This window comes from Etheostoma spectabile, chromosome 20, assembly GCF_008692095.1.
Source record: "Etheostoma spectabile isolate EspeVRDwgs_2016 chromosome 20, UIUC_Espe_1.0, whole genome shotgun sequence".
NCBI lineage: Eukaryota > Metazoa > Chordata > Actinopteri > Perciformes > Percidae > Etheostoma > Etheostoma spectabile.
Window position 1 is genome coordinate 26646669 of NC_045752.1, and position 12500 is coordinate 26659168.

The 12500-nt window shown below is 44.0% G+C and overlaps 1 protein-coding gene across 1 annotated transcript in view; it reads left to right on the forward strand.

Moving 5' to 3' along the window:
• Nucleotides 1-62: 62 nt before the first annotated feature.
• Nucleotides 63-12500, forward strand: part of coch (coagulation factor C homolog, cochlin (Limulus polyphemus)) — a 23176-nt gene continuing 10738 nt past the window's right edge. The window contains 10 exon segments of the mRNA XM_032501189.1: nucleotides 63-100; nucleotides 675-719; nucleotides 1882-2047; nucleotides 8390-8523; nucleotides 9506-9571; nucleotides 10512-10528; nucleotides 10530-10569; nucleotides 10671-10818; nucleotides 11904-11966; nucleotides 11968-12005. Coding sequence (XP_032357080.1) covers nucleotides 67-100; nucleotides 675-719; nucleotides 1882-2047; nucleotides 8390-8523; nucleotides 9506-9571; nucleotides 10512-10528; nucleotides 10530-10569; nucleotides 10671-10818; nucleotides 11904-11966; nucleotides 11968-12005 — 751 coding nt within the window. The 5' untranslated portion in view covers nucleotides 63-66.

A 12500-nucleotide genomic window follows, 5' to 3' on the forward strand; every position in this document is an offset into this window, starting at 1 on the left:
TAGACCATAGGACCTTTACTGAAAGTTTTCTCAGTCATGAGGTCGGTCTGTGTTTCAGGTGCAGAGATGTCTCAGCTGTCTGTCCTGCTGCGTCTCACAGGTACGTCCCTCTTCTCATAGAGAGACAGAAACTGTATTCATCCCGAAGGAAATTGTAGGCATCCAGTATCAAGACAACATAACACAACAAACACATATACACACATATACACACATATACACACACATATACACACATATACACACATATACACACACATATACACACATATACACACATATACACATATAAACACATATACACACATATACACACACATATACACACACATATCACACATATACACACATACACACACATATACACACATATATCACACATGTACACACGCACATATCACACACATACACACATATACACACATATCACACATATACACACATATATCACACATATATACACACATACACACATACACACATATCACACACATACACACATATACACACATATACACACATACACACATATACACACACATATACACACATATCACACATATACACAAATATATTAAAAAAAAAAAAAAAAATTAAAACTATGTCATATTATGACTTCGTCTTCTGTGTCTGTCTGTGTCTCTGATGTCTCTGATGTCTCTGTGTCCCTGCAGGCCTGTCCTTCATGATCTGCTCCACGTTTGGATCAGAATCCAGCGGTCAGTCCTGAATATTACCTGTCTGTCCCTCTGTCTGTCTCTCTGTCCGTGTCTCTGTGCGTGCGTGTGTGTGTGTGTGTGTGTGTGTGTGTGTGTCTGTGTGTCTGTGTGTCTCTGTGCGTGTGTGTGTGTGTGTGTGTGTGTGTGTGTGTGTGTGTCTGTGTGTCTCTGTGTTTGTGTGTGTGGGGGTGCGGGTGTCCTAATACTGTATCTGAAAGAGCTATGTGTGTGCGTCCCCTCTTCTCCTCCTCCTCCTCCTCCTCCTCCGTCTCTTTTATGAATGGTTTCCGTCTCTCTGTGTCTCTGGAGGACGAGGTAACGTTTCACCGTCCCCCGACTCGTCCTCACAACGTTCTCGTGTTTATTTTGAGTCTGAATCATGAAAAAACGTCTGAAACCCAAAGCGTGTTTTCTAACGGATGAAAAGCTCCTCGTCTCCAGAGTCGTCTTCAAAGAACAGATGTGTCTCTCTGGTGAATTAGTGAGACAGAATAGAAAGATAGAAGGAAAGACGGAAAACGGAAAGACAGAGACAGAAAAAAGTAGAAGGAACGACAGAAAGAACGACAGAGAGACAGAAAGACAGAAAGAACGACAGAAAGACAAAGACCGAACAACAGAAAAAAAGAAAGAAAGAAAGAGAAAGAAAAAAGTAGAAGAAACAACAGAAAGAACGACAGAGAGACAGAAAGACAGACAGAAAGAGACAGCAAGACAGAGACATAAAGACAGAAAGAAAGAGACAGAAAGACCAAACAGAAAAAAGAAAGAAAGAAAGAGACAGAAAGACAGAGACAGAAAGACAGACAGAAAGACAGAGACAGAAAGACAGAAAGACAGACAGAAGAGACAGCAAGACAGAGACAGAAAGACAGAAAGAAAGAGAAAGGGGGCAACACAGAAAAAAAACAAACAGAAAAGAAAAGAAAGAGACGAAGAAAGACAACAACAGAAAGACACAGAAAGAGGACAGAAAGACAAAGAAAGGAGAAAGACAAAACAGAAGACGACAGGAAAAACAAGAAAGACAGAAAGAAAGAGACAGAAAAAGATAGAGGGAACGACAGAAAGACAGAGACAGAGACAGTAAGGTCTGATCTCCCAGTCCCCCCTGGTCCCGATGCTGGAACCGAACCTCCATCCTTGTCTCTGTGCTGCTCAGTGCCGGACCCGGTGGCCTGTGGGACCCGCGGAGCCGACCTGGTGCAGGACGGCGTGGTGGTCCTGTGTCCTCCGGGCTGCGCGCGGACCAGCGTCTCGGTGTTCGGGACGGGGGTCTACGCCTCCGTCTCCTCCGTCTGCGGAGCCGCCATCACAGGTAGGAGGAGGTCTTCGTCTTCGAACCGGTTCTCACTCGTCCAATCAGTGTGATCCAGAATAATGTTGTTATCGATGTTCAGCTAATTGGATTCATCTTTGTTGTGGTTTTACGTCCCAGTTACCTAGCAACAACATGTAGTTAGCGTCCTACCTGAGCTGCTGTCGTGTTGTTCTAGTCTGTCTCGTGTGGAGATCTCCATCTGTCTCGTGTGGAGATCTCCAGCTGTCTCGTGTTGAGATCTCCAGCTGTCTCGTGTGGAGATCTCCAGCTGTCTCGTGTTGAGATCTCCAGCTGTCTCGTGTGGAGATCTCCAGCTGTCTCGTGTGGAGATCTCCAGCTGTCTCGTGTGGAGATCTCCAGCTGTCTCGTGTGGAGATCTCCAGCTGTCTCGTGTGGAGATCTCCAGCTGTCTCGTGTGGAGATCTCCAGCTGTCTCGGGAGGTCCAGGGTCCAGGGAAATGTCTGCATGGATTTAAAATGAGCAACAACATTGTCCACAAAAGACACAAAAGGGACAACCTAGAAAAAGACAACATTGAAAAACTGTTCAAGTCAAAACAAAACTTCCCAAAAAACAACACAAATGTTGAAGAAAATTGTCAAAAAAGACAAAAGAGGTCAAAATAACCGTTAAGAGGGTCTAACAGAAAACAGGAAGCGTGTCTACTAAAGAACACAACAGGAAGTGAAAATTGCTCAGATACATAAACATATCTAGATTTTTTGCAGTTCAACTATGAAGCTGCTCTTAGATTTTGTCTGATCTGCTCCCTGTATGTTCTCCCTGTCTGATGTGCTCCCTGTCTGATCTGCTCCCTGTATGTTCTCCCTGTCTGATCTGCTCCCTGTCTGATCTGCTCCCTGTCTGATCTGCTCCCTGTATGTTCTCCCTGTCTGATGTTCTCCCTGTCTGATCTGCTCCCTGTCAGATCTGCTCCCTGTCTGATCTGCTCCCTGTATGTTCTCCCTGTCTGATCTGCTCCCTGTCTGATCTGCTCCCTGTCTGATCTGCTCCCTGTCTGATCTGCTCCCTGTCTGATCTGTTCCCTGTATGTGCTCCCTGTCCGATCTACTCCCTGTCTGATCTACTCCCTGTCTGATATGCTCCCTGTCAGATCTGCTCCCTGTCAGATCTGCTCCCTGTCTGATCTGCTCCCTGTCTGATCTGCTCCCTGTCAGATCTGCTCCCTGTCAGATCTGCTCCCTGTCTGATCTGCTCCCTGTCACAGAGCGTCCTCTCGGGAATTACGTCATGCAACAAAGTACCGTAGTACTGTGTGCAAAGCGCCAGTCAATTTAAGTCTTTGCTCAATGGTCCCATGAAAAACAGTGAAAACTGGACATTTTCATGACCCCCCTCCCCCGGACGCCCTGGACGCCCTGGACAGAACCTAAAAAGTGGACATATCGGGGCAAAAGAGGACGTTTGGTCCCCCTGCTGTTGCCAACACAGCCCGTGTGTTGTGTTCAGCTGCCGAGCCGCGTGAGTCCTGCTGAACCTCAACATAACACCACGAAGGAATGTGCCGGACGGAGGATTAACTCTCAACCCTGGACGACCCTGCGGGGGGGGGGGGGCGGGGGGGCGGGGGGGGGGGGGGGGGGGGAAATACCCCCCGTCCTTACTTCACATCACTTCTTCCTCTCCTCTCTCTGTGTTTCCTTTTTTCTTTACACTCAGTGTTGCCAGGTCCTCTTATTATAAGCAACTTTGGGCTTGTTTTTCTGTAAAGTCGCTTCAAAATATTGGTAGTCGCGGGTGTAGTTGCTTATTTCGGCTTGTTACTAAGGTGTAGTTGCTTATTTGGGCTTGTTACTAAGGTGTAGTTGCTTATTAGGGCTTGTTACTAAGGTGTAGTTGCTTGTTTGGGCTTGTTACTAAGGTGTAGTTGCTTATTTGGGCTTGTTACTAAGGTGTAGTTGCTTATTTGGGCTTGTTACTAAGGTGTAGTTGCTTATTTGGGCTTGTTACTAAGGTGTAGTTGCTTATTAGGGCTTGTTACTAAGGTGTAGTTGCTTGTTTGGGCTTGTTACTAAGGTGTAGTTGCTTATTTGGGCTTGTTACTAAGGTGTAGTTGCTTTTTAGGGTTGTTACTAAGGTGTAGTTGCTTATTTGGGCTTGTTACTAAGGTGTAGTTGCTTATTTGGGCTTGTTCTAAGGTGTAGTTGCTTGTTTGGGCTTGTTACTAAGGTGTAGTTGCTTATTTGGGCTTGTTTCTAAGGTGTAGTTGCTTATTTGGGCTTGTTACTAAGGTGTAGTTGCTTATTAGGGGTTTTTACTAAGGTGTAGTGCTTATTGGGTTGTTACAAGGTGTAGTTGCTATTAGGGTTGTTACTAAGGTGTGGGTTTCTTATTTGGGCTGTTACTAAGGTGTAGTTGCTTATTTGGGCTTGTTTCTAAGGTGTAGTTGCTTATTTTGAGCTTGTTACTAAGGTGTATGCTTATTTTGGCTTGTTTCTAAGGTGTAGTTGCTTTTTTTGGCTTGTTACTAAAGGTGTGGGGCTTATTTGGCTTGTTACTAAGGTGTAGGTTTTTATTAGGGCTTGTTACTAAGGTGTAGTTGCTTATTTGGGCTTGTTACTAAGGTGTAGTTGCTTATTTGGGCTTGTTACTAAGGTGTAGTTGCTTATTTGGAGCTTGTATAAGGTGTAGTTGCTTATTTGGGTTGTTACTAAGGGGTAGGTTTCTTATTTTGGGGTGTTTCTAAGGGGTAGTGCCTATTTTGAGCTTGTTACTAAGGTTGTAGTTGCTTATTTGGCTTTTTTCTAAGGTGTAGTTGCTTATTTTGGCTTGTTATAGGTAGTTGCTTATTTGGGCTTGTTTCTAAGGTGTAGTTGTGTTTGGGCTTGTTACTAAGGTGTAGTGCTGTTTGGGCTTGTTTTAAGGTGTAGTTGCTTATTTGGGTTGTTACTAAGGTGTAGTGCTTTTTAGGGTTGTTACAAGGTAGTTTCTTTTTTGGGGTTGTTACTAAGGTGTAGTTGCTTATAGGGCTTGTTACTAAGGTGTGTTGCTTATTTGGGCTTGTTACTAAGGTTTTAGTTGCTTATTTGGGCTTGTTTCTAAGTTGTAGTTGCTTATTTTGGTTGTTTCTAAGGTTGTAGTTGCTTATTTAGGGCTTGTTTTCTAAGGGGGGTAGTTGTTATTTGGGGTTGTTACTAAGGTTTTAGTTGCTTATTAGGGCTTTTACTAAGGGTAGTTGCTTATTTGGGCTTGTTTCTTAAGGTGTAGTTGCTTATTTTGGGCTTGTTACTAAGTTGTAGTTGCTTATTTTGCTGTTTTTAAGGTGTAGTTGCTTATTTGGCTTGTTACTAAAGGGGTAGTGCTTTTGGGCTTTTTTCTAAGGTTGTAGTTGCTTGTTTGGCTTGTTACTAAGGTGTAGTGCTGTTTGGGCTTGTTTCTAAGGTGTAGTTTCTTATTAGGGCTTTTTACTAAGGGGTAGTTGCTTATTTGGGCGGTTACTAAGGTGTAGTTGCTTATTAGGGCTTGTTACTAAGGTTTTTTTGTTGCTTATTGGGCTTGTTACTAAGGTGTAGTTGCTTATTTGGGCTTGTTCTAAGGTGTTTGTTGCTTATTTTGAGCTTGTTACTAAGGTTTTAGTTGTTATTTGGCTTGTTTCTAAGGGTTGTAGTTGCTTATTTTGGCTTGTTACTAAGGGTAGTTGTTTTTTGGGCTGTTACTAAGGTGTAGTTGCTTATTGGGCTGTTACTAAGGTGTAGTTGCTTATTTTGAGCTTGGGTTTCTAAGGGTAGTGCTTATTTGGGCTTGTTACTAAAGGGGAGTTGTATTTGGGCTTTTTTCTAAGGGTAGTTGCTTGATTTGAGCTTGTTACTTAGGTTTTAGTTGCTTATTTGGCTTTTTCTAAGGTGTATTGCTTATTTGGCTTTTTATAGGTTTTAGTTGCTTTTAGGGCTTGTTACTAAGGTTTAGTCTTTATTTGGGCTTGTTACTAAGGTGTCGTTGCTTTTTTGGGTGTTTCTAAGGGTTTAGTGCTTATTTGGGCTTGTTACTAAGTGTAGTTGCTATTTGGGCGTTACTAAGGTGTAGTTGCTTATTGGGTTGTTACTAAGGTGTAGTTTGCTTGTTTGGGGGTTGTTACTAAGGTGTTGCTTATTGGGCTTGTTCTAGGTGTAGTCTCTTATTTTGGGCTTGTACTAAGGGGTAGTCTCTTTTTTGGGCTTGTTACTAAGGTGCGTGCTTATTTGGGCTTGTTACTAAGGTGTAGTTTCTTATTTGGGGGTTGTTATAAGGTGTAGTCTCTTATTTGGGCTTGTACAAGGTGTAGTCTTTTTATTGGGCTTGTTACTAGGTGTAGTCTCTTATTGGGCTTGTTACTAAGGTGTATTGCTTATTGGGCTTGTTACTAAGGGTGTCGTTGTTATTTGGGCTTGTTACTAAGGTGTCGTGCTTATTTGGGCTTGTTACTAAGGTTGTAGTTGCTTATTTGGGCTTGCTACTAAGGGTAGGTTGCTTATTTGGCTTGTTACTAAGGTTTGTAGTTGGCTTATTTGGGCCTTGTTACTAGGTGGAGTTGTTATTTGGGCTTGTTTCTAAGGTGTAGTGGGTTGTTTGGGGTTGTTACTAAGGAGTTGCTTTTTGGCTTGTCTAAGGTAGTTGCTTGTTTGGGATTGTTCTAAGGTGTAGTTGCTTATTAGGGCTTGTTTAAAGGTGTAGTTGCTTGTTTGGGCTTGTTACTAAGGTGTAGTGCTTTTTTGGGCTGGTACTAAGGTGTAGTTGCCTGTTTTGGGGTTGTTCTAAGGTGTAGTTGCTTTTAGGGCTGTTACAAGGTGTAGTGCTTATTTGGTTGTTCTAAGTGTGTTGTTATTTGGGGTTGTTACTAAGGTTGTAGTTTCTATTGGGCTTGTACAGGTGTAGTTGGCTATTTGGGCTGTTACTAAGGGTAGTTCTCTTATTTGGGCTTGTTACTAAGGTGTAGTCTCTTATTTGGGCTTGTTACTAAGGTGTAGTCTCTTATTTGGGCTTGTTACTAAGGTGTAGTCTCTTATTTGGGCTTGTTACTAAGGTGTAGTCTCTTATTTGGGCTTGTTACTAAGGTGTAGTTGCTTATTTGGGCTTGTTTCTAAAGTCCCGCCCCTTTCCCCATACACACAGGAGACAGCAGAGACTGTTCCCGCCCACTTCCTGCTTCTAATTGGCTCTGACCCAGATGGCAGCGAGTACTAGCCAATCAGAGGTGGAGCAGGGCAGTCTGTTGTTTTCAGGTTAGGAAAACGCGTCGCGACTGATGGTGACGGGACCGTGGGACAGTTTTTGGAGGAATAAATGTCCGGGATGAAGTGGGCGAAATACGGGAAGAAATATAAGAAGAAATATAAAATAATATATAAGACTGGGAGAAAGAAGGGACGAAAAGAACAGATTCAACGACTCAAAAGCACTGAGAGAAAGTTCCTATATTCAACATCCCATCAGTTCTCTAATGTTAAATAATGTGAAAGGTGTTTGGCTCCCTCTGGTGGTCAGTGTCCGGAAGCTCAGGGGAGAAAATCATTAAATACCCTGTACCTGTCCCCACGGAGAGGGTAAATAGGGTAGATAGGGTAAGAGGGTAAATAGGGTAAAGAGGGTCAAGAGATTAAATGCTATAAAATTGTCCAAAAAAAAAAAAAAAGCCAAATTGAATGAAAGTAGTGAACTGATTATTAATGTAACGTGTGAGGAGCGTTGCTGGGAAACATCCTCGTTACTTTATAGGACAATTAGTTTGAAAGAAACCCAAATTTCTGATATAGAAACTTTTGGGAAAAGAGTCAGATTAGAACTGTTGTCCTATATCAATGTTCTTTTTAATTCCCCAAAATAACATGATTGATTCCAACGCTCTTTGCCAAGTACAAATCTCTACTTTCATTAATTTTGGGTCTTATTCTATTTTATAGCATTGTAAACAAAGTGAAGTGTTGTTGAAATAGTGTTGAGTAAAAGTTGACATATTCCAGTCTGTGATTATCATCAACATCCATTCCTTTAATTTTAGTCTCAATAATTCTAATTTCTGCTTTCTAACTCAAACATTAGGTAGAATTTCCTATAAATGAGTTTATTGACCATAAATTCCAAAAATAACTGTAAAACTGAAGTTAATAAGTTAGTGTTACGTAGTGTTGAAAACGTCAAAAAAAGTGACAAACATTGATAAAAAACGTCAAAATTGTTAAATACATTGAAATAAAGTGTCAAACTTGTTAAAAATATCGATAAAAAGCATAAAAATCCTTGAAAACCTTGATAAAAAGCGTGAGTAAAAGTGACTCTAGCTGTCGTGTTCTCTGACTCCGACGTTGCTGTTTCCATTGATTTTTTTTTTGTGGACGTGTCTCTGGTCTACAGGGGGGTCCTGGGTCCGTCAGGCGGCCCCGTCAAGGTCCACAAGACGCAGGGACGACACAACTACATGAGCTCCTACGCCCACGGCGTCCAATCACAGGCGCTGTCCCGCTGGAGCGCCTCCTTCAGCCTGACCAGTAGGTGGCGCCGCCTCATTGGTTCAATGTTTAATAATAATAATACAAACTTAAGATATGCAACGCCATCACTAACGGGGACGTTGTAGAGCGTCCTCTGGTGGACAGACTATGCAACGCCATCACTAACAGGGACGTTGTAGAGCGTCCTCTGGTGGACAGACTATGCAACGCCATCACTAACAGGGACGTTGTAGAGCGTACTCTGGTGGACAGACTATGCAACACCATCACTAACAGGGACGTTGTAGAGCGTCCTCTGGTGGACAGACTATGCAACGCCATCACTAACAGGGACGTTGTAGAGCGTCCTCTGGTGGACAGACTATGCAACGCCATCACTAACAGGGACGTTGTAGAGCGTCCTCTGGTGGACAGACTATGCAACGCCATCACTAACAGGGACGTTGTAGAGCGTCCTCTGGTGGACAGACTATGCAACGCCATCACTAACAGGGACGTTGTAGAGCGTCCTCTGGTGGACAGACTATGCAACGCCATCACTAACAGGGACGTTGTAGAGCGTCCTCTGGTGGACAGACTATGCAACGCCATCACTAACAGGGACGTTGTAGAGCGTCCTCTGGTGGACAGACTATGCAACGCCATCACTAACAGTTTAATGTTATGTTTAAATATGCAAATGAGACTTTATCTAATGTTTAACTTGGTGATTTCAGGAGAAATGTAAACAAAGTGTTTGTGTGTGTGTGTTGTCTGTATGTTGTGTATGTGTGTGTCTGTATGTGTGTGTTGTGTGTGTGTGTGTGTGTCTGTGTGTGTGTGTCTCTGTGTGTGTGGTGTGTGTCTCTCTGTGTGTGTGTGTCGTTGTGTGTGTCTCTCTGTGTGTGTGTGTGTGTGTGTGTGTGTGTGTGTGTGTTGTGTGTGTGTCTCTCTGTGTGTGTGTGTGTGTCTGTGTGTGTGTGTGTGTGTGTGTGTGTGTGTGTGTGTGTGTGTGCTCTGTGTGTGTGTGTGTGTCCAGAGCCTGTTAACGTCCCCCTGGAGTTGACCAGTGATACTACAGCTCTGCCTGCAGCCGCACAACCAGGTAACAGAGTAACTTATACATAATAAATATTATAGTAATAAACAACCAGGTAACAGAGTAACTTATACATAATAAATATTATAGTAATAAACAACCAGGTAACAGAGTAACTTATACATAATAAATATTATAGTAATAAACAACCAGGTAACAGAGTAACTTATACATGAGAATAACAAATAAATAATAGTTATAATATCAACAAATAACCACATAACTTATAGCTCTGCTAAAACTGAAATAACCTGGTGTGTGTCTTTCTGTCTCTGTGTGTATGTGTGTGTGTGTCTGTCTCTGTGTGTGTGTGTGTGTGTGTGTGTCTGTTGTGTGTGTGTGTGCGTGTGTGTGTGTGTGTGTCTGTCTGTGTTGTGTGTGTGTGTGTGTCTGTCTCTGTGTGTATGTGTGCGTGTGTGTGTGTGTCTGTCTCTGTGTGTGTGTGTGTGTCTGTCTCTGTGTGTGTGTGTGTGTCTGTGTCTGTGTGTGTGTGTGTGTGTGTGTGTGTGTGTGTGTGGTGCGTGCGTGTGTGTGTGTGTGTATGTGTGTGTGTCTGTCTCTGTGGTGTGTGTGGTCTGTCTGTGTGTGTGTGTGTGTGTGGTGTGCGTGTGTGTCTGTCTCTCTGTGTGTCTGTCTCTGTGTGTGTGTGTGTGTGTGTGTGTCTGTTGTGTGTGTGTGTGTGTGTGTGTGCGTGTGTGTGTGTGTGTGTGAGTCTGTCTCTGTGTGTATGTGTGTGTGTGGTGTGTGTGTGTGTGCGTGCGTGGCGTGTGTGTGTGTGTGTGTGTGTGTGTCTGTCTCTGTGTGTGTGTGTGTGTGTGTGTGTGTGCGTGTGTGTGTCTGTCTCTCTGTGTGTCTGTCTCTGTGTGGTGTGTGTGTGTGTGTGTGTGTGTGTGTGTGTGGTGTGTGTGTGTGTGTGTGTGTGTGTGTGTGTGTGGTGCGTGCGCAGCAAAGAAACCTCTGAAGAAAACCGTCGGTGAAGAAAGCTCTGACAGGCGGAAACAAAGGTAAACTGCATGCTGGGACGTCTTACTGCAGGACTGTGCACCTAGTTAATGAGTGTGTGTGTGTGTGGTGTGTGTGTGTGTGTGTGTGTGTGTGTGTGTAGACTGTCAGATGGATATCGCCATGGTGATCGACAGCAGCAGCAACATAGGACGGCGGAGGTTCAACCTGCAGAAGAACTTTGTCTCCAAGCTGGCGGCCATGTTGAGGGTCGGCTCCACGGGGCCGCACCTGGGACTGGTCCAGGCCAGGTGAGACCCCAATCAATAATTACATTAATAATTAATAATAATCTACAACATAAGATCAGGTGAGACCCCAATAATCAATAATAATCTACAACATAAGGACAGGTGAGACCCCAATAATCAATAATAATCTACAACATAAGATAATAATAAATAAGAAAAAAACACAATAAACACACACACACACACTCGCCACACACACAACACACACACACACACACCACACACACACACACAACACCACACACACACACACACACACAACACACCACACACAAACACACACCACAACAACACAACACCACACTCCACTGCACACCACACCACACACACACACACACACACACACACACACAGAACAGACAGACAGACAGACAGACACACTCGCACACTCGCACACACACACACACACACACACACACACACAACACACACACACACAACACACGAAAGCACACACAGACAGACAGACACACACCGCACACTCGCACACACAACACACACCACACACACACACACACAACACACAACACACACACACACTACACCCACACACACACACACACACACAACACACGACAACAGACAGACACACACTCGCACACTCGCACACACACACACACACACACACAACGAACGACACACACGACACGACACACACCCAACTCACACACCACCCACACACACACACACACCACACACAGACAGCACACTCGCACACTCGCACACTCACACACACACACACACACATGCACATCGACACGCACACACACACATCGCCACTGCACACACCACACACAGCAACCAACACACATAACACTAAACAAACACTACCAACCACACCACACACAACACGACGAACACATATAATCTAAAATAAGCAATAAAAATAATTTCTGTGAAATGGCTCCAGGAAGTTATTCTAAAAGTTATGAAATCTCTGGACACTGAAATAAACGCTAACTTTGGTATTTTTTTAACCTGGTCCCATGCTTCGTATCTAAGTGACTACAAACCTTTACTCTACTAATGTAAGTATTATATATAAGATTTATTAATAATATAATAATAACTCCGTGTGTGTGCAGTGACTCTCCGAGGACCGAGTTCTCTCTCACCAACTACACCCAGACCAAAGAGCTGCGTCTGCCATCAGGGAGCTGGTCTACCTGGGGGGGGCACCAACACAGGTAACACCCCCACACAACCCACACACCACACACCACACACACACACACACACCACACACACACCACACACACACACACACGACCTGGTACCCCAACACTTTATCTTTCTTGTTGGAGGTGCACAGTCTACCCGGTTAGGCTACTAGCCAGCGGAGCAGAGTATGAGGGTCCTCGTACCTAGGTAAGGCTACTAGCCATCGGGCAGTAAGGGCCACAGTACCCAGGTAGGACTAAGCCAGTCAGAATCAAGTTGGATCCTGACAGTACCAGGGAAGGCTATAGCCATCAGAACAGTATGGGCCCTGAAGTACCTAGGTAAGGACTACTAGCCAGTCAGAAACAGAGTATGAGGGCCCTGACAGTCTAGTAAGGACTACTGCCAGTCAAAGCAAGTATTGGGCCCCACAGTACCCAGTTAAAGGCTATAGCCCCCCTCAGAGCAAGTATGAGGGTCCTGACTACCTATTAGGTATACCCGTCAGGGCAGATAAGGTG